We start from the raw sequence: 23,449 nt of genomic DNA, 5'->3' as shown, positions 1-23,449 counted from the left end.
CTTTTGGCTTGAGAACACAGCTTAAAAACACCATTATCTCAGACGGGGAAGAAAAACTGAAGCAGAGCAGGAGCAGGTTCTAAATAGCATGGAGAGCTGGGTTCTGCCATGTTCAGACGTTAACGTTTCACTGCACTTTTCCTGCAGTCTATCTCTGGGGTCCAGCAGGAAGTAACCAGACAAGCGCACTCTCTCTTGTCATTCGAGCGGCTGCCGGAGGTCCATCTCACTCGAGGTCGCAGAGGTGAAAAGTCTTGGCTATGGTTCTCTGCGGCAATGTCTCCCATCGGAAGAGCAGTCATGTTTGCCATTTACAAGGGCAGCATCCACACCCACACACTCAACGTGGCAAGTGAGGACTGTATCAAGGTTGCAACGATCCTCAACAACGCGTTCTATCTGGAAGACCTCCACTTCACCATAGAAGGACGGGACACACACTACTTTGTCAAGCCCGGCCTTCCAGATGCCGACCTTGCTGCGATGCACCTCACTAGTGGGCACAAGACTCTAGAGAACGGCGTCAATGTGACCGTTTCCCAGTCCACCACAGTCATGGATAGTCGGACTCGCCGTTTTGCAGATGTGGAGATTCGTGCTGGGGCTCTAGCTCTCCACATCCGATATGGATCCACGGTGGACGAGGAGAAAGCGCGGGTTGTTGAGCTTGCTCGTCAGCGCGCCCTTGCGGGAGCGTGGGCAAGGGAGCAGCAACGAGTGCGAGATGGCGAGGAAGGGGTCCGCCCCTGGACAGAGGGAGAGAAGAGGCAGCTTCTGAGTAGTGGAAAAGTGCTGGGGTACGATGGGTACTATGTGCTCTCTATCGAGCAGTACCCAGAATTAGCAGACAGTGCTAACAACATTCACTTTCTTCGGCAAAGTGAAATTGGGAAAAGGTAACACTACACGGTTCAATTTCTGCCAAAGAGACATAGTCTTGGTAGAGACATGCCAGCGGATGAAATGAAAAGCAGCTATAATCAAAGGTTGCCGATATGTATCCCGAGTGTCCATGTGTTTTTCTATAAAAAAAAAAAAAGAAAAGGAAAAAAAATACAAACGGTCAAAAGCAATGCTGTGCATTGTGATCTAGGGACTACAGAGTAAATGTATAACTACACCAAGCCTTAACATGGCAATTACAGGTCAGTTTCTCTGTAGCACAAGCCTTCTGGACTCTGGACTCTCAAGCAGAGAAATAGTTGTGTGTTTGGGAAACTGTGAGCTAGTTTAGGTGTCTTCTGTTTGTTTTTGTTTTAATCAAGAAAAGTCTGTCTCAACAAAGTATTCTAAGAGCAAAGGAAATGTTTACATTATGCATATCTGCACTTCTCTGGAAGTACAGGGCTCATGAGTTCACACGCCTAGAGCAAGCAGTGTCCTTGAGCAAATGTTTGTTTTTTAAAATCAGAGACTTCTGACATTAGAGATATCCTCACCAAACAGCCACTATGTATACCAGATTTAGCACTGTAAACATCAACATGTCTTATTCTCTTGAGATGCTTTTAAACAGAAAAAAAGAAACAGTTTCTTTGTTTAAATACCCAATATTCATCGTGGAAAAAAGGACATTAAAGGTATGACGAACTCTGTCTGGGGAGAAAAAGGCACAGCTGTGTCTTGGATAGCACAGGGACACCATGTTTTGTAAATTATGCAAGAGTTTTATGCTGTTTTTTTAAGAAACTGAATAAATGTCTGTACTAGTCATATTAACAGTAAATTATGTTGTGTTTATACATATAAAAAAAGTCCATCAGATCTAGATTTTTTTTTTATTTATTTATTTTCCAGACCTGCATTTCTTTTTTTTCAGTTACATTCCTCCTAATATGGCTACTGTGGGGCTTCTTCACAATGCTCTGTTTAAGTAATTAACAGAAACCTGTGCATGTGGTGACAAGTATTTTACAAGTGGTGATGTATCTGTAACATGCAGTCAACTATTATTTCCACTAAATTTAATGTTTGTTGGGCATAATGCCTTTTGACCTGGCTTCCTGTCCAATGAATATTTCATCAACACAAATATTTCATGAAACCATCGCGCATAAGCAAGGTTACAGTGGATCCAAATATAGATCACGTCAATATTCTCGGTAGGTATGGTTTTGTTTTTTTGTTTGAATGTTACATGCACTCATGGATTAAAATGATATTGGGTTTCTTTTTCGGTGTGTTGTTTTTGTGAAGAACTGAATGGTCTTTTTTCTCGTTTTCATCTCACAAATAAACTGCTCAGTTTTAAAATAAATATAAGAAGTGAAAGATTTGATATTAGGTTGTGTGTTAAATTTCAACTAATTTGGATATAGTGCATTCTTAAGGAAGGTTTGCCAGATATTTACATATTCATACACACGTATTAACATATTCATGTTCTCAGTATTTCAAAAAACATCCAAATTACATTAATTCCTAAAAAGACTTGCTTCAGAGCTGCTCTGAACTGAAATATAAGGACCTTTTCGGCGTGAATTGCCTGAAATGTGGAGCGCTTCTGAAAAAATTGCCTAATCTACACAGTCAGCATCGCAATCAAAAACAATTTGAGGTATGAGTCTAATGTGTGAATGTTTGATAGCTCCATTTTTTTTTAAATTACATTTGGGCAACTGTGATCAGCTTTTCTTCCCTGCTCACTCTCATCAAAGCATTGAAGAGTTTGTGATGATGGGATGCATAATTCTGAAAACAGCCTCTCCATATGAAGCTGATTTCTTTTTCATGGTAAACTTCAAACGGCATTTCAAACCAAATGGGAGAGAATATTCTATGCTCAAAGGTTGTTTTATGCTGTTGTTTTTGACCTCGTCTACACTGCTCCCGAATCCCACACGCTCTTTACATTGTGTTTTTTTAAAAAGTGTTATGACATATAGAGCATCTCCTTTGAATGTTGCTCAGCTCAAAATCTGAAACACATGCTTCAAAGTTCTCATCCCTTTCGGGTATCCCAGCACTCTTCAGCACCAACCTATAATGGAAACGTCTTATTAAAGTTCCCCTGTGAGCCTGTTTCTATTGTTCCTTCACACAAAAATTACATTGAACTGATACATCCCCACCAACCTCTACGGTACAACCATACAAAGAGTTTCAAACCCCTGCTGGAAAATCTTCAAATACAAACTCAGTTATGTCAGATATGAAGCATTCAAATCATTCTCTTAAACGTGCTTTGATGCTCCCTAGTGGTACAAAGAGCATAGTTCAGAGAGACATCCAACTGACTGTTTATCTACATACATCATGTTAGCACTACACTTCTCCCTGTACTTTCATGAGGCCAGAGAAAATGTTGTTACTTTGAGCCCCAGCTTCAAATAATTCAGTCAAATGACGATGATTAGTGAGCCAAAGGGTTCAGGAGAAGAAGACCAAGAAGTATTCAATTTTTAGATACTCCAGGTTAATTTAAAGAGACATCAAATGGAATAGATAAACCAGTAATATGAAAATGATCAGTGGTGCTGCTGCAGTATCACACTGTGACCACAGTAGGCACTGCCAGAGCAGCAGCGCGGCCTCTCACCACAGAGTGCAACTAGAACAACTTCAAAGGCTCGTGGAAGAGATGGCACGACTTCGCAGTAACATCAAAGGCCTAAAAGCATCGTGCAATAACTACATCAGAGCAACGGGGGGAAAATGAGGCACGTTTCATAATTCAGTCAAGCCTCGATTTATGGATGTAAAACAGGTTGACATATGGAATAACATGACCAGATATGAAAGGATTTTTGCGATATATATGGAAACACAGTCAAACAAGCTATACATCATATGCTCGAGTTTGATGTTACACAACTTGAGTTTATTCAGGTCATTGATTTTTGACTTTAGTGCAGCACAGTGACCTTGTATCAAAATGATGGTTACTGAAATGTATCAGCATCTATAACTATAAATCCTGCACCCATGCAAGTTGAAATCTGGTGGATGCTGGGATTTCTGAAGCGAGCTTGGCCTTGAGTTTGAATATTTTAAGAAGGTTCCCCCCTCTGCTCAAACTCAATTAAAATCAAATGACGTAAAGCTGAGAGTAAGAAAAACCTGCACTATATCTAAAGTGAAGTTGAATTTATAGTGGTAATGCAGAAATTATTAATGTGACATTAGAAATGAATGATCAAGTGCATCAGCCGGGCAGACTGAGCCGCTCTAATGAGCTGATGGTAAATAAAACACCAGTGTGTAGTTATTTGCTTTTCTAACTCTTCACACATTTTAAATCTTCACTTTACATTCCCCCCCTCCGACAGGGAACATGCATGTTAATTTGTAAAACACGTCCCTCCATGAGTTTTACAAGACCTACTTTTCCTGACAAACAGTGCTGTTACATTTTGTGCTGCGTTTTCTCACCTTTAGCTGAAAAAAGGCGGGATTTCTCGCCACAAAAAAGACAACAGGGCCTGCAGGTAAATAAAAATAAATCTCAATAAATCTCATATTCAGTTTATACAGTACAGATTTAATTCAGGGATAATTGTCACAAACTGTAGCATGAATCAAACAACTAAAAATCTCAACAATCCAGACCCGAATCACAAATCTGTTGTCCTATATTTCTGAAATTAATGGGTTTGCACTTAATACATAAAAAGCAAAATAAACAAAGGAAAGGCCAGTTTTCAGTGTACCACAATTAATCAAGCAGATGCAACCGTACTGCATAACCAAATTCTGTCTTCTGTTCAGTACAATACCAAATAATTACAGGTTAGCATTAGAAAAAAGAGCAGCACTTCTCTCTGCAGAGATTGTACACACAGACAAAATCGAGAATCAAACTGTTTTCTCAAGAGACTGTGTGAACTGCAGGAGAACAGGATTTTCCCTCTTATCACTGATTTTTTTTTTTATCGCAGCATGTAAATCTCATAAAGTTAATATAGCTGATAATAATTAAGTACTACAAGTAAAAGTACTTTAAGTACTTTAAAGCATTAAACTTTGGTGAAGATCTGGATCTGGACCCAGGAATTATTCTTCACGGTCTTTAGCATTGTGAGACAGGATGTGTTTCACTGATTTCTCAGAGAATAATTCATCAATGTTTAGGAAAGAGATGATAAGGAAATAGATTTTTTATGAGTGTGTTTGAAATTTGGTGCAGATCCAAATAAAAATGTGAATCAAGTGAATTTAAATGAGGTTTCATAAGGACGCTGTTGTGCCTTGATGGAGGTTTCTGCTCTACTTTAAGACATCAGGCAGAGCATCATAACACATCACAACATGCAGCATTCACGTGTAATAACTTCTATCATATGTAATTATTTACATACACATGTTTAGTTTTCATCACTGAGAATAATGTATACTAACCAAAATCTGGAATAAAAGAGTAAACTGGGATAAAAAGTCATTGTGATTTATTTTTTTATTTTCTAAGAAATATATAAATATATAGTACAGGTCTGAGGAGGGACAGGAGGGTTAGGATGGAGGGGAGGGATTTAGGGTGAACGAGTAGACGAGGGAGTAAGGATGAGGGGATGGTTGAGGGGGAGAAGGGATGTGAGAGGAGATGAGCGTTTAAAGAGAAAAAAGGGGAACATATTCCTCCTCTCCGTCCCTTCTTTCTTCTTCTTCTCTGCCTTCTTCAGTTCTTTCCTCTGCTGCTCTTTCTCCAGTTGCTCTTTCTTTACCTGCTTCTTCTTCCCTTTCTTCTCCTTTTTGACCTTCTTCTTGTATGAGTAGGTCATCATAGTGAGTTCCTGAAAAGACGAGACAACATAAGTTTCAGAATTCTCTTTTTTGAAGTCTAAACAAACCTACAATCCATATAATAAAAATCTAAGATGTTCTGATGTAACGTACCTGAAGCTCAACGTTCTGCAGGTTCAGCAGTTTTACTTGCTCCTGCTCGGCAGACAACTTCAGAGCTGCTTTTTCTTCTGCCACAGCAGCATTTCCAGCAGTCAGCTGCCTCTTCAGATGATTGCTTACTGCAGCTAGAGCAGTGTTTACTGCAGCCTGCTTTCGCAGAGCAGCTTTCTCTGCCACATGCTTCTTCATAGCTGCGTTCTCAGCAGCCAGCTTCCTCAGCTCAGCCTTACTGTCACCAGCTTGTTCAGTGCAGGCAGTGCAGCAGCCGGCGAGCCAGCGCAGCAGCCGGCTGCTCCTTCATTGCAGAGTTTCCTGCAGCCAGAGCAGTGTTTGGTGCTGCCTCGTCCTTCAGAGCTGTGTTTTCTTCAGTGAGAGATGCATTGTGATAATCCAACTTCCAGAATACTGTATACTGTAGCTCACTCTTGATACATTGCAGCCTTCCTTTGCAGAGCTGCATTCTCAACAGCCAGCTGTTTCTTTGACTCCAGAAGGGCCTGCAGCATTTTGATGACAATGCACCTGTTTTTTTGGGCAGCATCATTCGACTGCATTTTTCCAAGTGACTGAAAAACACAAATATACATACAAAAGTTAAAAACACAGTCCCATCCTAACTTCAGATATATATATATATATATATATATAAAGAGACAGAGCTGAATGAATTGTAGTCATTTACACATTCTGCTTTTAAAGTCTGTAAAACTTCTGTAAAGTAAGATGAATAAATAAAAGACTATTGTGTTAGAATATAAAAACTAAAAACAGTTTAAAGTCTCTACTGCTTAGAACATAACGTACTTCGTCTCCTGAGCAGTTGATTCTGTTTATGTTGGATGAACGCAGATGATCCAGTGTAACAAAGGTGTTGTAAAATAGTTTTGCCAACAAGACTCTTTACACAATAATAAACTGTAGAATGTTATTTCTTTAAAAAATAAGACACACTGACACACACATACACAAACTCTCTCTCACACACACACACACACACACAGTAAAGCTTTGATATAAATTCTGTTTTCTCGCATGAGAATTATCTACAAGCAGGAGTCCCGCAGTAATGACTACCACTTATACTACATCTCAATTTAATGTGAAGTGATTATAGCTTCATGTGGCTGCAACTAATATTCATGCAAGATAAAGTGTCATTGTTAATTTACCCTGATGTTTATATAATATGGATCAGAGCTTAACCTGTAATAAACCTGTATTCAAAAATCCCAATTGCCTTTTATCTATTTAATTCAACTGCACTCAACTTTACTGTCATACTTTCACACAGCAGTTAGTATCAAAATCAGTCCACAATATATGAAATGAAAATTAATATCTTTTAATGATCCTGAGTGGATTGGGACAGAGGGTCATGAGACAGTTTCAGCAGTCTTTAACGACGGAGGATATCTTAAAAAAAAACAAGTACGTTGATTCTTTAGTTTGGTCAATGTCCCATCCACTAACATGGAGGAGGCTGGGTTTATGACCTATACTGCATCCAGTCACCAGGGGGAGATCGAGATGCTTTGGCTTCAAAATAATTTTTCTAAGCTGTGAATTATGACAGCATGCGCAGTAATAATAGAAATAGTCATAGTGCAGTTAAGTAATTTATACAAATAATAATGTCTCTGTTCAACAATTACATTTGCTGAAGCTCCTCTAAGGTTTAAGACACTGCAGAGTTCAAGGACTAGAAGCTTTAACAGAGAAAATCTGTTTAACTTTCATTGGAGAATTTACATGACAGTAAGACCACAGCCCTGCTCTCATTTCACCACCGTCTCATTCAGACCTGGCCGATATTACATAACGACACATGACTCCTATCAGTGAGACGGACAGGCCTGTCAACACTTCAAAGTTTTATACCGACGACCCACCTCGTCTCCAGCTTCTCATCCTACTGTATCTACCCTCCTCCTTTCTGGCTAAATGAGAACAAGAACAAAGAATTCTGGCTTGGTTCTTGCTCAGTCTGCTGCCTTGTATTACGAGGCTTGTCCCAATCCAGAAATAGCTGCTTGTTATCATCCCTCTGATCTTCTGAGGACAGTTTCACAGGCTGTTGGGACTCTACTTGAAAAGTCTATAAAGATTGTGGGTGGAAAACAAGGGAGCTAATGATCTTGGAGAGATTTAGCGAGAGAGGATTTTGGATTCTTGAGTCTTACACTCATAAAACTGGGTTAACGGTTGTTCAAAGAGAATTTGTGTGTTGTGATTGACATTGCATTGTGGACATTGCATCAGATGGGGGGCGGGGACAAGCCTATGATTATTTTCAACCAATCTGGAGAAATGTGAATGAAAACACAAATATTACCTCTGAACTGTGTACGACAGCTGGAAATAGCTCCAACAAGAATGAAAACATTCTCCAGACACAACACAAACAGAAGCACAGGGTACTTTCTGTAAGAACATGTGAGGTATGTTCCACACAGACTTTCACAAGAACCTCAGGACAACACACATCTCCAGCAATGTTCACTGGGGAAAAAATAAAATATTAACCAAATTGCAAATATTTACATACGAGTCCAAGGACCTATAACGAAGTGACATCAATGATTCATGACAAAAGCATGATGATGCAGTTTGGTGAACAACATTAGAGCCCAAGGTTTAATATAATTATTTAGAATTTATCTAAATTTCATCATTTTAATTTCATGTTTATGCATTTTTTAAAGAAAATTATATGCATCATAATACATCGATTAACATATATGCCAATGGTAACTGGTATCTGCTTTAATCTGATGTATCTTTCAGGCTCTAGTTAAGGCAGGAAGATTTCTATTTGCATTTATGACTCATTGTTAATGCTTAATCTGACTTTCAAAATAGGAATATTCTATTAACATAAAACATTTAACTCATGAAATGTTTTTAAAATTATTTTTCCTTCTAAACATGTTCATCTAATTTCAATCAAACCTCTTATGACCCTGTGGTTGACCCAAAGTCGTTGAGGTAAAGAATGTTTCCCCATTTTTATTATATTATTTTTCTTCATCTAAAATGTTATTTTTTGCATAGAAGCTTTTCTTGTAAAATAAAACACACTCATAGAGACATGTATCCTGAAGACACTATCTGTTCTTTTAAGTATAAAAAGGCTTTAGCAATAATTAAGAATTTAACATCGATTAACTTAATCGATTTTACTGTGAGTTTTTTGAGCCACTGTATCTGGTATATTGTTGTTGTGCATTTTGTTATTTGAAGAGTGTCTTGTGACCGGTCTTTCAGCATGTCAAACAAAGTCCAGAAGGTGGTCCCGGTTCAAGGTAAACATGAAGCAAATAGAGGCGGGCCGGATGGTGATTGTATCCTCGTGAGCGATTGGACGAGGTGTGTATTTAAAAATCTGCTTCGTGTTGAAGACAGTTTTAGTAAATATTATCCAAGGAAGAAGAAAACATCTCTACTGACGAGTCATGAGTGGATGTCCGTACTTTGAGAAGAGGCATTTGTACGTTACGTTTGTTCCTGCACCTAAAACAGAGCTGTGATGGAATTTGATTTGGTTTGCATTACATTAATCCAGGGGGAAAAAACAAATAACAAACAGAACTTGTCTCTTCGTACTGCAGGTTATTCAAAAACAAGCCTCCGAATGAGGACGAGGAGGAAGCCGCTCAGGCAGGTGTGAACAAGGCCAGCAAAGGAGGAATCATCTATGGGGACTACCTGCAGGTAGAAAACACCAGCGACCACATGTGCCTGGATTTTTTAAATAAAAGACAAGTACCGGAACTTGTTTTTTATTTTTTTAAATTTTTGTTTTTGAGTCAAATGGTTTCTTTCTTTCCAACACGCAGCTTGACAGAATAGTCACAGCCCAGGTGTTGCAGAGTGAAGTGAAGGGAAATAAGATCCACGATGAGCACCTCTTCATTGTCACCCATCAAGGTAAAATGAGCTTCGAGGAGGTTAATCGTATTTTTTACTAAAGCTCACACAGAAGTAAAATGTTTGTCTAATCATGTAGTTAGTCTTTAAAGTGCAGAATCAGAAAATGTGGGACTTTGAATCTTTAAAATCTAGAAATAGCTCTTATGGAATAAAAAAAATAAATAAACAAACGCAAATGAAGTAAAGTGAAAACCAAGAAGCAGATTTATCACGGATTAGTCTAAAAACAAGAAAACCACTTCATTGTGACGTGGCTCGAATTCACCCCGGCTGACCGCTGACTTATTAATCTTGTAATATGACACTTAAATATTTATGATGAATAAACCTTTTTGTGTTTTATATTCCAGCCTATGAACTGTGGTTCAAACAGGTTTTGTTTGAACTTGATTCAGTGCGACAGATCTTCATCAGCGGACATGTAAGTCAAGTTTTCCAAGTTCACACGAAGCCTGAATTATCGTGTATGAAATACAGACATATTTTTCCTGGTTTTTAGGTCTCAGATACAAATTCAGTCACAGGAAAGAACATTTAAAATGTTCATGTTTTAGTTGTCAGTATCGAACACTGAACACTGCAAACATGAAGTAGAACAACTTAACTGATCTGAGGAGAACATACTCATCAGAGAGGAGAAACACTGTGGTAGACAGATCTCTCTGCACCCCTGTTGAAGAGAAACTTATATTCAATAAGAATTATTCAAGTCTTTCTGGCTTTAGAGTTCGTTCAAGGCGAACAAGATTTTGTTCATCACCCAGACTGATTCTCTAAATTGGAATAAGAGCAATGCCAAAAGTCAGACACTAATTATTTCAGTAATGAGATTTTTTTTTCCTGCGTCAGGATATGTACTTACAAGATTTGCTACTGCTAATTATTTCCCGACACATTTCACTTCTCCTCAAGGTCCGAGACGAACGCAACATGCTCAAAGTCAACACTCGCATCCACAGGATTGTGATGATATTCAGGCTGCTGGTTGACCAGTTTGCTGTTTTGGAAACAATGACAGCCTTGGACTTTTTTGACTTCAGGTGAGTGTACAAATAACTTCTGGGCATCTCTGCTTCAGCTCTAAAAAATGTATGAGATGTACAGTACTCACTGTCTGTGCTGTGTGCATGTATGCTCACTTCTGTGTGTTTGTGCTCGTGTGCAGGGAATACCTGTCACCAGCCTCGGGCTTCCAAAGCCTTCAGTTTCGGCTCCTGGAAAACAAAATCGGGGTCCCGGACAACCTGAGGGTTCCATACAACAGACGCCATTACAGGGACAACTTCAAGGGTCATGACAGTGAGATGCTGCTGGCCAGTGAGCAGGAGCCCACACTCTTGAAGCTGGTCGAGGTACAGCTGCACCACACCTGCATAAAATCATGAATTTAAGATTAAGTAGACTGAAGCGAGTCATTTTATCACACTGTAAATCTGTGTTTTTTCTTTTCAACCATTTGATTTTCTGGATAAAGCTCATCTGCGACTTAACAGGGTAGAAATGTAATAAAAAAAACCTTTGGCCTGTTCTTCCCAGGAGTGGCTGGAGAGAACTCCGGGCTTGGAGGTGGATGGGTTCAATTTCTGGGAAAGGCTGGAAATCAATATATTTCATGGGCTGAATCAAGAGAAGGAGAAAATCACGGTAGGAGATGACTCTAGCTTTCAGGGGGAAAAAAATACATATATTTGCTTTTCTTGGAGTGAACAGATGATTGACAAGATATTTTATTTTTATTTGTGTTTTTTTGGGGGGGAAAAAGACAATGCCAGATTCTGAGGAAAAGGAGGAAATAATGGAGGAGCTGGTCAAACAGAAAGAGCTCTTCACTTCGCTGTTTGATGAAAAGCGACATGATCATCTCCTCAGCAAAGGTGAGAGCTCGCTGCAAATACAAAATCTGTAAAATGAATCGAACCTCGTAATCCTGAGTCTCACGTTTGTGTTTGCGATCTGATTTTGCGCCTCTGCTGTGTATTACATCATGATTTATAACATTTGGGTTTGAGCTCATAAAACTAGGCAATTAGAGACGATTCATTCTACTCATATTTCCATTTTTCACTCAAGGTGAGAGGCGGATCTCTTACAAGGCTCTGCAAGGCGCCCTCATGATCAACTTCTACAGGTTTGTGGTTTTTACAACCTAATTTCTTCACCTTTAATTGTCTCGTGAATGTGTTGACGTGCTGCATTTGTGTTATTCCTGCTTCAGATTCACAGTTGTAAGCTTCCTCTGCTGACCACAACATCAACAGGACATTTGGGGGTTTTCATGTGCAGCTTAGGAACATGTCAGTGCTCGCTCTTGACGAAGCAGGGTTTCTAAAGTTTCCATGTCACATCCCTTTTAAAAAACCCTGTCATGTGGTATCTAGCAGCTGTGTGGCAGGAATGTGCCATCACGGTCATTAAGGCTTTGTGAGTGTCAACAGTCATGACAGCCACCAAAATGTGATAATTAATGTAAAACTCCAGGGTTTACCTTGTTAATTGAATTGCAGAGTATTGAATAGGTTATTTTTATAACTGCCATCAACACCACAAAGACACAAATGGATCCTTAAAATCCTAAAAACATTCTCTTTACTTTTCAGGGAGGAGCCGAGGTTCCAGGTTCCTTTCCAGCTGCTCACATCCCTCATGGATATTGACACTTTAATGACAAAATGGAGATGTAAGTGCTGCAGTGAATCTGTCAGTTGCTGTCTACACTCGCCAGTGAACCAGAACAGAAACAATGTGGGGGGGATGGTGGGGGAGATTAATCTCTGCAGGAGACCAGAGGTTTACAGGGGACTTAACACAACTAAAGTTAGTTCACGAACTCATAGCCAGAAGATTCTCATAACATCTCCTCCACGCCTGCTGATCAGCCCAACAACACTGCTCCCATGACATCACTTCTTATCGATCCACGTCTCTCTTATGTCCAAACAATTTACAGCTGGGATGAAAACACCCACAGCCACAAACATTGCACACATCACAATGGATATGTTTTTATCTTCTGTTCCAGATAATCACGTATGCATGGTGCATCGTATGATTGGCAGCAAAGCCGGCACGGGGGGCTCCTCCGGCTACCACTACCTGAGATCCACTGTCAGGTATTGTGTGCTGTAAACTTCAGCCGACTGATTAAACATTTTACACACAAGTATCTCAAACACTTCAGAGTTAATTTGGATAAGGACAGGACACTGATACTCTGTGCTTATATAAATTACCTGCCATATGGTCATTTCATCCAGACATGCACAAACTGTATTCATTTTTTTCTCCATTGCATTTTAGCAGCAATCGTTTCTTACAGATACTTGATTATACTGTAACATGTTTCATTTATTATGTTCTTTACCTTTAGTGACCGCTACAAGGTGTTTGTGGATCTGTTCAACCTGGCAACGTTCCTGGTGCCACGCCACTGGGTGCCCAAGCTGAATCCCAATGTGCACACCTTCCTGTACATGGCCGAGTGCTGCGACAGCTCCTACTGCAGCAGTGAGGACTCCGACTAGAGAGATGGGGAGGAAGCAGCTCGCTCATCTGCCCTGGCTTCTTTTCTTTAACTAAAAAACAGGCCTCACTGAGCTGAAAAGTGAGAACGGCAGGTGCGTAGGTGGATAGGTGGTCAACAAATAAACACATTATGATGCTAGGGAACATAATGTTGCAGTCTAATGAGCTACACATCAGGTTGGTGTACCTGAGAATGCATTTTTAAGGAATTAATTAGGTCAGTCTTAATATCTTATCTCTAGGATTATAAATGACAGTTACAGACAAATGTGTTTTGTGGGCATCTTGAGTTTCAAATTGATGTTTTTCCTAGTTGACAAAGGATGCTGAAGGAGGACATAAGACAAGGAGCGACAAGTTAAAGCTGGTTTTCTAGGAAGTTTGTCTAAATTCAGAAACATAACAAAACTGGTACATTTTATTGTTAAGCAAGCAAAGGTAGAAACTTTTCCCTCTGACACTAACAGCACATCCCAAAATTACTTTGAAAAAAGAGATTAAAAAAAAAGGAAATTATTAGTTCATTAGCTGCATCGTGCATCTGACCCTGATTAAATCAAATGGCCAGAGTAAACAATTTTTGGCACCAATCTCTGATCCTGACTGGTCATGAGTACAGCAGATGGCTCCTTGATAAGATTCGCTTAGATGTTTTCTCAATAACATTATGCAAATTCCCTGTGACTGACCTGACAGTGAATGGATCGGTGAGAGCGCTGATCAAACTGGAGGCGATGAAGACTTTTGTTTGTTTTTTAAATAACAAAGCATGAGGACGGTGTCAGAGAGCAAACTATTTCTGAACACTCAGACATGACTCAAGTGGAAACCTCTGCGTAAACAATCAACGTCAAGATCTACAATAGAACAAACCATTGAATCTGTACATAATGTCAATAATGTAGCTGTTGTATAGTATTCTATATAGTGTTGGATTGTGTTATGTATTTATGTAATGATTAAATCATCTCTGTATAGCTTATTTTGATTATTATATAACCCATGACTTGTATAACCTTATGTATTTAAGATACACATTTTGTACAGTGCATCTTGTTGTTGGTTTTACAGTGGTGAGTGTATTAATCGCTCAGTTATCATTCAACATTTATCATCGTATGAAGTGATTTATTTTGTTTTACTGATGCAAGATGGTGACATTTCAATAAAGAGAAACATTATTTAAAATGACATTTTGAAGGCAGATGACTGGTTTTGGTTTTGGCAGCAGTGAAGATGTGGACACACACACACACACACACACACACACACACACACAGTTGCTTGCACATAATGTTGTCAAAGAATAACAGCTGCCACCGAATCTGCAATACCTGGGATGATAAAAAAAGAAAAGAAAGCTGTATTAATCTCCGAGGGGACAGTGGGTACAGCGACAATCATGCACCAAAGTAAAAGGAGATATGAGCGGAGAATGAAAAGAGGCAAAGATCATACCGCAGATGTTGCCACCGATTTTTATATAAACATAACCCTCATTCCCCCATGTGGGTCCCCAGGAGTTCTGCACGATCCAGTATGGAATATCCCCTAAGACAGACAACATGCATTTCAGGAATGAATTATTTACAGGATAAAGGAGCACTGTGTGTGTGTGTGTGTGTGTGTGTGTGTGTGTGTGTGTGTGTGTCGCTGTGACCACTTTGAACCGTTACATAATCACTCATATCCTTGTGTAATACCCCACAAACACAAGTGGGTGTGTGAAATAATTAATGGCGGAAAATATAAAATACCGCTGTGTGTCAAGAGTGTCAAGAGAGAAAAATCTGTGAGAAGGATGAGAACACGTATTGATTACAAAACTACTTATTAACCTTTTTAAATAATTTCACACAGACTTGGTCTTTTAAACTCGGCGCAGGGAGCTTCAAGAGTTAAAACCGTGTAAATAATCAGAGCTTCTATACTTAGAAATCTGTGAACGTGACGTCAAGAGCTGCACACACGAGTCTCATGTTCACCAGCCGAGCCACTCTCTGATCACTGTGTACACAGAGGCCCAACAGGAAGGTTACACACTAAAGTGCGAAACATGTTAAATCTACAAAATGCAAATCCTGCAATGATTATTAATCGTCTTGTTTTCTCAGATATTTCACAGATAGGGTGAGATATTTATTCCTTGCTCTTTCAATGATTTTTTAGAAATGAGGGCTGATATCTTTTAACACAACTGAATAAAAAACATTACTACAATATTAAGTTAATTATCAACACATTTAGTTTTGCTGGAAGCGTGAAACTATAGCTCACCCTGCAATTAGACATCTCATTCGATATGACACAATTAGAACTTTAAGATTCAATCATTAGCTAAAAAGCTTGTTAAAATAAATTGTCCTCTCCATCTCCTATTGTTTTAGCAACTAATTGGGGGGATGAGACATTCGGCTCCGTGCAGTAGCAGCAACTTGTGATTAAAGCTGATTTAGTTGGTTTGTCTTTCACAAAAATCTTTCCTGGTGCATTTACTTTAAATTACTTACACAGGCCCTGCAGTTGCAAAACTCTCTTGACCTCAAAAAGGAGAGTATTATCTCCAGGAAAATGTGAAATCCCATTTGTTCTTGAATTACGATTCTGTGTCATGTGTTTGGGGGCAATGTGTACCAGTCGTGTCGTATCCAACCACCAGAACAGCATGGTTAGACCATTGGCTGGAGCAGTGGTGCTGGATGATTCCTCCCTGGTAATCCTGCCAGCTGACAGCATCCACGACGGCAGCCAGAGGACCGTGCTCCAGCAGCTGACCCATCATGGCCTCCTCCTGACCACTGAAGAACAGAGAAAGAAAACTGTGCTCTGGGGGTGACGTGTTTGAACATGCGATTACACAGCATTTGGAGGTATTATCATGTAAAATATAGTTGAGGGGCTTGGAGAATATATTAGTCTTCACACTTCCAGTAATGGATGTAAAGTTGATGTTAAGTTCAACATTTCACAAGGCTGCACTGTTTCTCATCTACCCTCCTCCACTTCCTCTCATTATTTCAATCGTTGCAGCAGTTTCTAACCAACCATTGCACATTTTCTCTGTTCCACCCCATCCTGTCCTTCAATGAGGCAATGACTCCCACTGTGCATCTCTGTGATACCATTCTTTGCAACATGTGGTCATGGAGTTTAAGGTGGTCCCAAAACTATAAAGCCATTTCACATCCAATTCATCTGGAGGTAAAGTTTGGATTTGTTGAAAGTTTATGATCATGTTTTTCTTTTGCTTTGCAGCAATAAACCTCTATATTATGAGCCCCTTTATCACAAGGTTAAGAATTCGCCATGACCCCTGAGAAGTGTCCAATTTCAGCAGCTTAACAAACTACAATCGACCCTGCACTCTGATCTTAGAAGAACCGTGACATTTACTAGCTTTGATAATGGCTGCATCTTTACATATAATGACCTCTGCCACAGTGGATATATTTTCATCTGCGTTTGTATGTTGGTTTAGCAGGATTGTGCAAAAACTACATGATGGACCAGACAACTTTGTGGAAGAAGTCGATATGGGACAGAAAAGAACAAGTTTAATTAAGGGGGCAGAGCAAGGACTGATGTTTCTTTGATAAAGTGATATTTGGCATTCTTTCAACATTTTCTTCTTTTTCAGAGAATAATTTCTGAATCTTGATGAAAAATATCTGGCATGTTTAGGGGGCTGATATTTGAGTGTGTGAAATTTGGTGCAGATCAAATATTACAGAAATAGTGAATTTAAACGTGATCTAGTTTATGTTTTAGGATATAATTATATTTACAAATTTAACCAAAAAAATCTACATCTGTAACTTTTATGTAAGAAAGAAATGCGAGGCAATTGGCTGGTTCAGTGTAATAAACTTAACTCTGTTATCTAAATAAAAACCTCATCGTCTCGAACAGAGGACGTCGATGTGAACTATGCATACATTTCATATTCATGAGTGAGAGTCACTGTTCAATACTGAAGATGATCTGAATTTGGTTTAACTCAAGATAACCTTTGGGCCAAAACAACCGGCCCCAAGTTTAAGAACCTCTGTGCTACTGAGCAATTCCTGCTGTGTTGACACAGTAAACACTGTGGTGTGTCACCAAGCAGGACCAATCCCCTTCTGTCCCTCTCTGTCCTTGATTCTTTATGAAAACCACTTGTGACTTTCACCTTTTATCGCTCATGGACAACTTGTAAAACGTGTATTTTACCCAAAGTCATGTGCAGCAAAGTTCTTCACAGCAACGCCGTCATGTGACTGGGAGAAAAAATGGCAGATTCCTGTCTTGGCTTTGTAGGGATACTCAGACTGAGGCACCAATTTCACCCGGGTCTAGAAGAAAGAAAATAGTCCTTCTCAGCAAGTGTTTTATCTGAATAAAAAATATTCATTCATCTTGTTTGTGACAGATCCGGGTACAGGCACTTTCCTTTTTTATGAATGTTATGAATGTAGAGCAGCGGTCTTACTTTGCCTGGTGCGACTACATATTTCACTACTTCAAATAAATTTGATAAAAAGAACACTGGTATATCTTCTTCTCCTGTATGTGAAGTACTGGAAGGGTCATTTTAACTCTGCACTGCTTCTGTTTCAGTGTGAAATATGTTGCAACACATACCTGTTTCAACCAGTTCAGAGCCCTGAGTGGGGAGCCTCCATTGCATCCCTCGTTTTTGATTGAGCAGTCCAGAACCTGTTGTACGCTGAGCTGCTCCAGCTGCGAGCCTTCGATGGCGTGGGCGGACTGCACGGCACCTACCACGCTAAAAGCCCAACAACTCCCACACTGCAAAGGCAAAAGTTATCGTAATTAAAAAAAGAACATGGCGAGAGAAAATTAAATTTTTAGTGTTTTGCTAAAGGAAACTTTCCTTTGAACCGCTGGTCTCAGAACTTTGCAACCTTACTGGATTAATCATTTCTGTATATTAAAAAATCTTGCTTTGAGTTTTTAGGCCAGCACAAAATGTAAATGCATTTTCAAAAAGAGTTGGACTGTGGGAAGAAACACTAGATACATTTCAAGATTTTAATATGTTTGGATGTGATGATATTTGGAAATAATAACCAGATTTGTTTGACATTTTAAATCAAGATTTGTATATTTATACACCTTAAACATTATGTTAGACACTTTCTTTAATTATGGATGTTGTATGTATGGAATAGAGGGATCCCACACTTGTTTTTTCTCCTGTTGAAAGACGTTGTTATTTTGGCAGTTTTTCCTTCCTCTTGTGGAAGAAAAGGAGAGAAGAGGCCGCACCTTGTTAAGCCCTATGAGGCAAATTGTGATTTGTGAGTATGGGCTCTACAGATAAAATTGGATTGAGGATTGATTGATCTAATCTACACTGAGACGAGGTGAAATGATCCTGACCAGTCTGAGTCAACTGTGACTAATTGTTTTCTGCTGCCATCTACTGACAGAAACGCCTCAGGTAAACTGACGAGAGGAAAATCATTATTTCTGCTTCAGTTAATGTACTTAAGCTTTAAAGTCGAGGATTATTTGAGATATTTTGACAGTAAAACTTATCTTGTGCTTCATGTCTGATAGAGATTAAAACCACTCAGAGGAAAACATCCAGTGCATTTTTTCTCACCCCCAGCATAACACTAAGTTCTATTTACTTGCTCAGCTCAGCATAAATTCCCATAACTGAGATGAAATCCTCTGTGTAAAAATCCAATATTTTGTTGCTCAATATGGTTCCATGTCTTAAAAATCAATACTGAAAGGAAAATCAGTCATTTTTGCTGATTAGACAAAATATTAGTAATATTCGCTCTCTCCTTGAAAATGTTTAAAAGCACTTGAGTAGCAATCATGAGGAAGGGAAACTCAATCAAGAAGCATTAATGAGATGTCTCCCTCCTACGTCTGCTCTTACATCACACACAAGTGTGACGGATTGTATCGACAGACTTTTACATGGTGTCTGTACCAGACGTGCGTACAGAGATTGGGAAAAAAGAGCAGACTGAAATATTTTACAAAATGTTTTTAAACTAAGTGATTTGATATCATTGAAAGCTTTTAAATCCATTTTAAAAGACCAGGAATTAGAATCGCTGGGATGTGGATGTTTTAGGCCGATGTGGTTTGCTTTGCACCTTAATTCTTGTCTTATGTTGTAACTTAATCTCAATGGGACTTTTCCTGGTTAAATAAAGGTTAAATAAAAATGTTATCATTTTTTATAACCTGTCTCTACATATTTCTGTCTTTTGTGGAAACTTAGCCCAGGTAGCTTTACAGGCAGAGGGTGTGAAAAAAAATCTGTGCAGAAAACAGCAGGAGAGGAAGCTGGTAGGTGAGAGTGGTCATGTACAGGCAGAGCTCCCTGGAGTGGTGAGCCTAACCTGAATTCAAGAGAGTAAAAAATATGTTATCACTTTGGCTTTTCGCTATATGGGCTATCCCTGTCTATCCCTTAGGACAACAGTTTTACTGAGAAAATATCCTCCCCGACGGCAAATTAACCGAGTAAGGAGATAAAGGACAAAAAGAGCAGAAAGTGAACCTGCGAGGACGAGCAACTGCTCCATCTTACTAACACGCTCCCTGTTTTTGTCCCCAGGTCCACTCTGCACGCCGAGCAAAACTCACACCTAATGACTTACTTTGTCATTTCACCTCCTTTACTGTTACTAAAGTCCCCCTTAGCCCGGAAATGTCTCTCGCTTTCTATTACTTCATGTTTGACCATCATTGTGTGAAGGGAGGGAGTTTCCTTGTGTTGTCCCTAAATGTCCAATTATGATTTTGTGAAGCTGATCGTACTGTGTGATGTGGAGGCATGAAGACAACAGTGCCCCTGGATGTTTCAGTCAATTAGGAGGCATCCCCATATACTGGAAATAAAGATGGACAACATGACAGCTCCCAAAAATTAAGCCAAATCTTCTGGATCGCCCCTCGTGACTGGCTGCAGTGTTGGTAATAAACCACACCTCATCCATGTTAGTACATGAGACATGAAACAAAAAAGTAAAAAGTCAAAATACATGTTATAGTTTCCTACAATGTTTTTTGATCATTTTATGTAGTTCTTAGTCTGAGACTGAGAAGTGATTGATCAAGCATGTGTCTGCACGACCTTGATAACTTGACTCCACACCCCGATCACTGATGCAGACTCTGGCTCCAAATTATGTCAAAAGTGCAAGATGGCGGTGCTCCAATCCAGGATAATTTTGCTTCATTCTTGCACAAGACGAGGAAATTAAGACACGTCGTCCATCTTTATATACAGTCTGTGGTGTTCACAAGCACAACTTTCAAAGGGGAGAATGGATGGATGTGAATATAATCATTTTTAATGAAGTCATTTGTTTGAACGTGCCCGACAGGGTCTGTTTACATTCCTATCAGCAGTAATAGTATATCTATCATCTGTCTGTGCAAAACTTACTGCTTGCTGGTTCCGGACCGGTGTCACTGCTGCTTTGTCCCTCCAGTCAAACTTGGCAGGGAGCCCCTCTGTCTTCGGTCCAGAGAAGTGTGGAGCTCTGTCGGCACTCGCTCGCAGGTAGAGATCTGTGGAAAACAGATACTGTTCAAAGTCACCCCAGGATACAAAGATGCATGTAAACAATGATTGTGCAGATTCAGCACAGTCCCCCAGGATGATGAGAAACATTTAAAACAATCCACTGGACTAAATGAGTGGAACTTTATCACCCGATAAAGCACTTTCAGCTGTTTTATAAGATGTAATAAAGAAAGATACAGCACATGCTGCTAATTCAATCCTGCAAATGTAAAATATGAAAACAGTGTTAAGTTATTACACTGAAGTCTACCTCTGAATTCCTTCTGCGAGAGGTCAGAGAACTGGTTGATGCCATACTTTGCAGACTGTGGTGCAGTGGAAAATGAGTTCAGGTATGCTTGTCGCTTTCTAGCGTCCTGTAATGACACAAATAAAGAATTAGGAGCTGTGAAGTCAACTGGAGGAGCAGAAGAATGAAGGTTAGTGCATCAAAACAAGTTGTAAACAATAATAATGAGAAGGGGACAGCAGAGATTAACAGATGAACAGAAGTATATATATATATATATTGCATTGCTATACTGTTAATATCGATACATTAATATATAGTTATGTGAGGTTGTTGGTGGAGTACCATACTAGTATCTGGTTAAAAATCATTTGAAGCTATAATTATACCTACAAATTATATTTAAAAAAAACTATCTGCTACAAGTTGCATGTAAGATAAACATCAGAGACGAGACAGTTTTATATTTGGTGGGTAGATGATCTCCATCCAAATCAATTTTATGTAAAATCTTAATGTAAAAGTAAAACTAGGAGGACAAATCTAAATTGTATGCAAGTATTATGTACTGTCACTTTGCACCACTGGTGATTTGAACTTTTAATGGACAATAGTTACAAAGTTACAACTTTTGTAAACTTTTTGAAGTTTCCACCAAACACGATACCGTTCATGTACCTGAGTGGGCGTGGTCTGCAGTGACGTACGCCTAAGTTGCGTTCAAAGTAGTTTTTCTTCGCGTCTCTTCTGAATCTGAATCTCACCTGGAAATAAACACGACGTCGGTTTAACTCTTCGCTGCTGACGTCGCTCTGGCGCTGAAACTGTTTTCTGAACGAGTGGAAATCAGAAGAATTCAACGTGTTCTCAGTCTCATCCGAGCAAACACGAAGAACACGGAGAGGAGAGACGAGCGAGCAGACTGAGACTGCGACCAACACGAACACCTGACGAACCCTCATTTGACGAAGAGGCGTCAGGTGGAAACACGCGAACATTACACGTACGACACGTTTCGGTGTTTGCGGAAGAGGAGCAGGGGTTTGGCGCATGCGCAGAGATCAACAGGCGAAAGTAAAAGTTTTACAGGGAAGAGGCTGGAGGATGTTTTAAAGACTACTGAAGGTCTCTCAAGAACACTTCACGTTTCAATTTCACACTATTATAATACAATATTCTGCATTCATTATTATCAATCAATCCATTTTTATTTGTAAAGCCCATATTCACAAATCACAATTTGTCTCACAGATTCTTAACAAGGTGTGAAATCCTCAGTTTCATCCTCAGCAAGAGTAATTCTAAAGTGTTTACAACATTGAGTATAAGAAACAGTTTTTCAAGTAATGGAGAAGTGTGTCAATGTTCAAAGTATTTGTACATAAGAAGATATCTGATAGAGATGAAGGGAGCAGCAATGACGGATGAGTTGAGAAGTTGTTGTCATTAATGGTAGAATATGTGAGTGGGCATATTCAGGGCCGTAGCCAGGGTTTAGAAATTAGTGGGGTCCAGATTTTTTTCTTTCAATGGAGCTTATGCTTTTAAGGACGAGCAAAGTTTATACCAAAATGACGACTACAAACACACAAACTCTATCTTAATCTATAATTAAATACATACAGAGGGTCTTGTTGGAAAAAATACTTTTATTAAAGCTGCAGTTTGTTTACTCTCACTCGTGTGTGTGTGTGTGTGTGTGTGTGTGTGTGTGTGTGTGGCAGTATGGGAGGGTAGGGAGGAAATGAAGTAGTTATAGGCTCAGAAACGTTGCCACGGTAAAACAAAAACAAAAAAACTATAGGCCGTTCACTAGCATCGCTTGTATTGATTTCCTGCATTCATGTCTTTCCCTCCACTAGTCAAGGGTAGCCTGCCACACAACCACACCGAATTTCAGCACGTTTCGAGCAAGCAGCGCAGAGTTATTCACCCTATGGTGAATATGGGTTAGGGTTGCAATTAGGGTTAGGGTTGTGATTAGGGTTAGGGTTAGGGTTGTGACTAGGGTTAGGAATGAAAACCCATTGGAGGTCAAGATATTCTTCAATAACTTTTTTTCTGAAGGTCATAGAGACTTGGAAGTTGGTTCCATCGCCACTAATGTGGCTATGCCCGATCCATTGGTACCACCCACGAGCTTCTACGACCTTTGGAAGGGGTAGGGTTAGCGTTGTGATTAGTGTTTGTTTTTTGGGTTGTGATTAGGGTTAGGGTTAGGGATGAAAACCTATTGGAGATCAAAATATTCTTCAATAACTTTTTTTCTGAAGGTCATAGAGACTTGGAAGTTGGTTCCATCTCCACTAATGTGGCTATGCCCGATCCATTGGGACCATCCCCGAGCTTCTACGACCTTCGGA

General features: G+C 39.5%; 4 protein-coding genes across 13 annotated transcripts in view; 2 read left to right on the top strand and 2 right to left on the bottom strand.

Moving 5' to 3' along the window:
• Positions 1 to 4,207, top strand: part of LOC109627387 (teneurin-3) — a 149,115-nt gene extending 144,908 nt beyond the window's left edge. For all 9 annotated transcript variants that reach the window (XM_069531377.1, XM_069531376.1, XM_069531375.1 and 6 more), the window contains one exon: positions 148 to 4,207. In XM_069531377.1, coding sequence (XP_069387478.1) covers positions 148 to 900 — 753 coding nt within the window. In that variant the 3' untranslated portion in view covers positions 901 to 4,207. The remainder of the gene's footprint in view (positions 1 to 147) is intronic.
• A 1,160-nt stretch (positions 4,208 to 5,367) lies between these two features.
• Positions 5,368 to 8,992, bottom strand: LOC138411370 (uncharacterized). The gene is made up of 2 exons (XM_069531382.1): positions 5,833 to 8,992; positions 5,368 to 5,729 (listed from the first exon to the last, which is right to left on the bottom strand). Exons 1-2 carry the CDS (start codon positions 6,028 to 6,030, stop codon positions 5,469 to 5,471), a joined length of 459 nt encoding a protein of 152 aa, XP_069387483.1. The 5' UTR covers positions 6,031 to 8,992; the 3' UTR covers positions 5,368 to 5,468.
• Positions 8,993 to 9,147: 155 nt separating this feature from the next.
• On the top strand, positions 9,148 to 14,484 carry tdo2a (tryptophan 2,3-dioxygenase a). The gene is made up of 12 exons (XM_020080743.2): positions 9,148 to 9,328; positions 9,450 to 9,552; positions 9,678 to 9,768; positions 10,122 to 10,192; positions 10,684 to 10,811; positions 10,937 to 11,123; positions 11,308 to 11,415; positions 11,534 to 11,645; positions 11,842 to 11,899; positions 12,369 to 12,448; positions 12,791 to 12,881; positions 13,139 to 14,484. Exons 1-12 carry the CDS (start codon positions 9,294 to 9,296, stop codon positions 13,290 to 13,292), a joined length of 1,218 nt encoding a protein of 405 aa, XP_019936302.1. The 5' UTR covers positions 9,148 to 9,293; the 3' UTR covers positions 13,293 to 14,484.
• On the bottom strand, positions 14,401 to 22,259 carry ctso (cathepsin O). 2 transcript variants are annotated; one of them, XM_020080860.2, is made up of 8 exons: positions 21,851 to 22,171; positions 21,108 to 21,213; positions 20,717 to 20,841; positions 17,917 to 18,084; positions 17,506 to 17,627; positions 15,928 to 16,091; positions 14,752 to 14,844; positions 14,401 to 14,627 (listed from the first exon to the last, which is right to left on the bottom strand). In XM_020080860.2, exons 1-8 carry the CDS (start codon positions 22,136 to 22,138, stop codon positions 14,593 to 14,595), a joined length of 1,101 nt encoding a protein of 366 aa, XP_019936419.2. In that variant the 5' UTR covers positions 22,139 to 22,171; the 3' UTR covers positions 14,401 to 14,592. The 2 variants fall into 2 exon arrangements, with proteins under 2 accessions (XP_019936419.2, XP_069387481.1); XM_069531380.1 differs by lacking the exon at positions 14,401 to 14,627 and having other exon boundaries at positions 14,636 to 14,844; positions 21,108 to 21,254; positions 21,754 to 22,259.
• Positions 22,260 to 23,449: the final 1,190 nt, after the last annotated feature.

The sequence above is a fragment of the Paralichthys olivaceus genome, chromosome 9, assembly GCF_024713975.1.
Source record: "Paralichthys olivaceus isolate ysfri-2021 chromosome 9, ASM2471397v2, whole genome shotgun sequence".
In the NCBI taxonomy this organism is placed as follows: domain Eukaryota; kingdom Metazoa; phylum Chordata; class Actinopteri; order Pleuronectiformes; family Paralichthyidae; genus Paralichthys; species Paralichthys olivaceus.
Note: the sequence above shows the minus strand (reverse complement) of the source record. Positions and strands in the feature narration are given on the sequence as shown.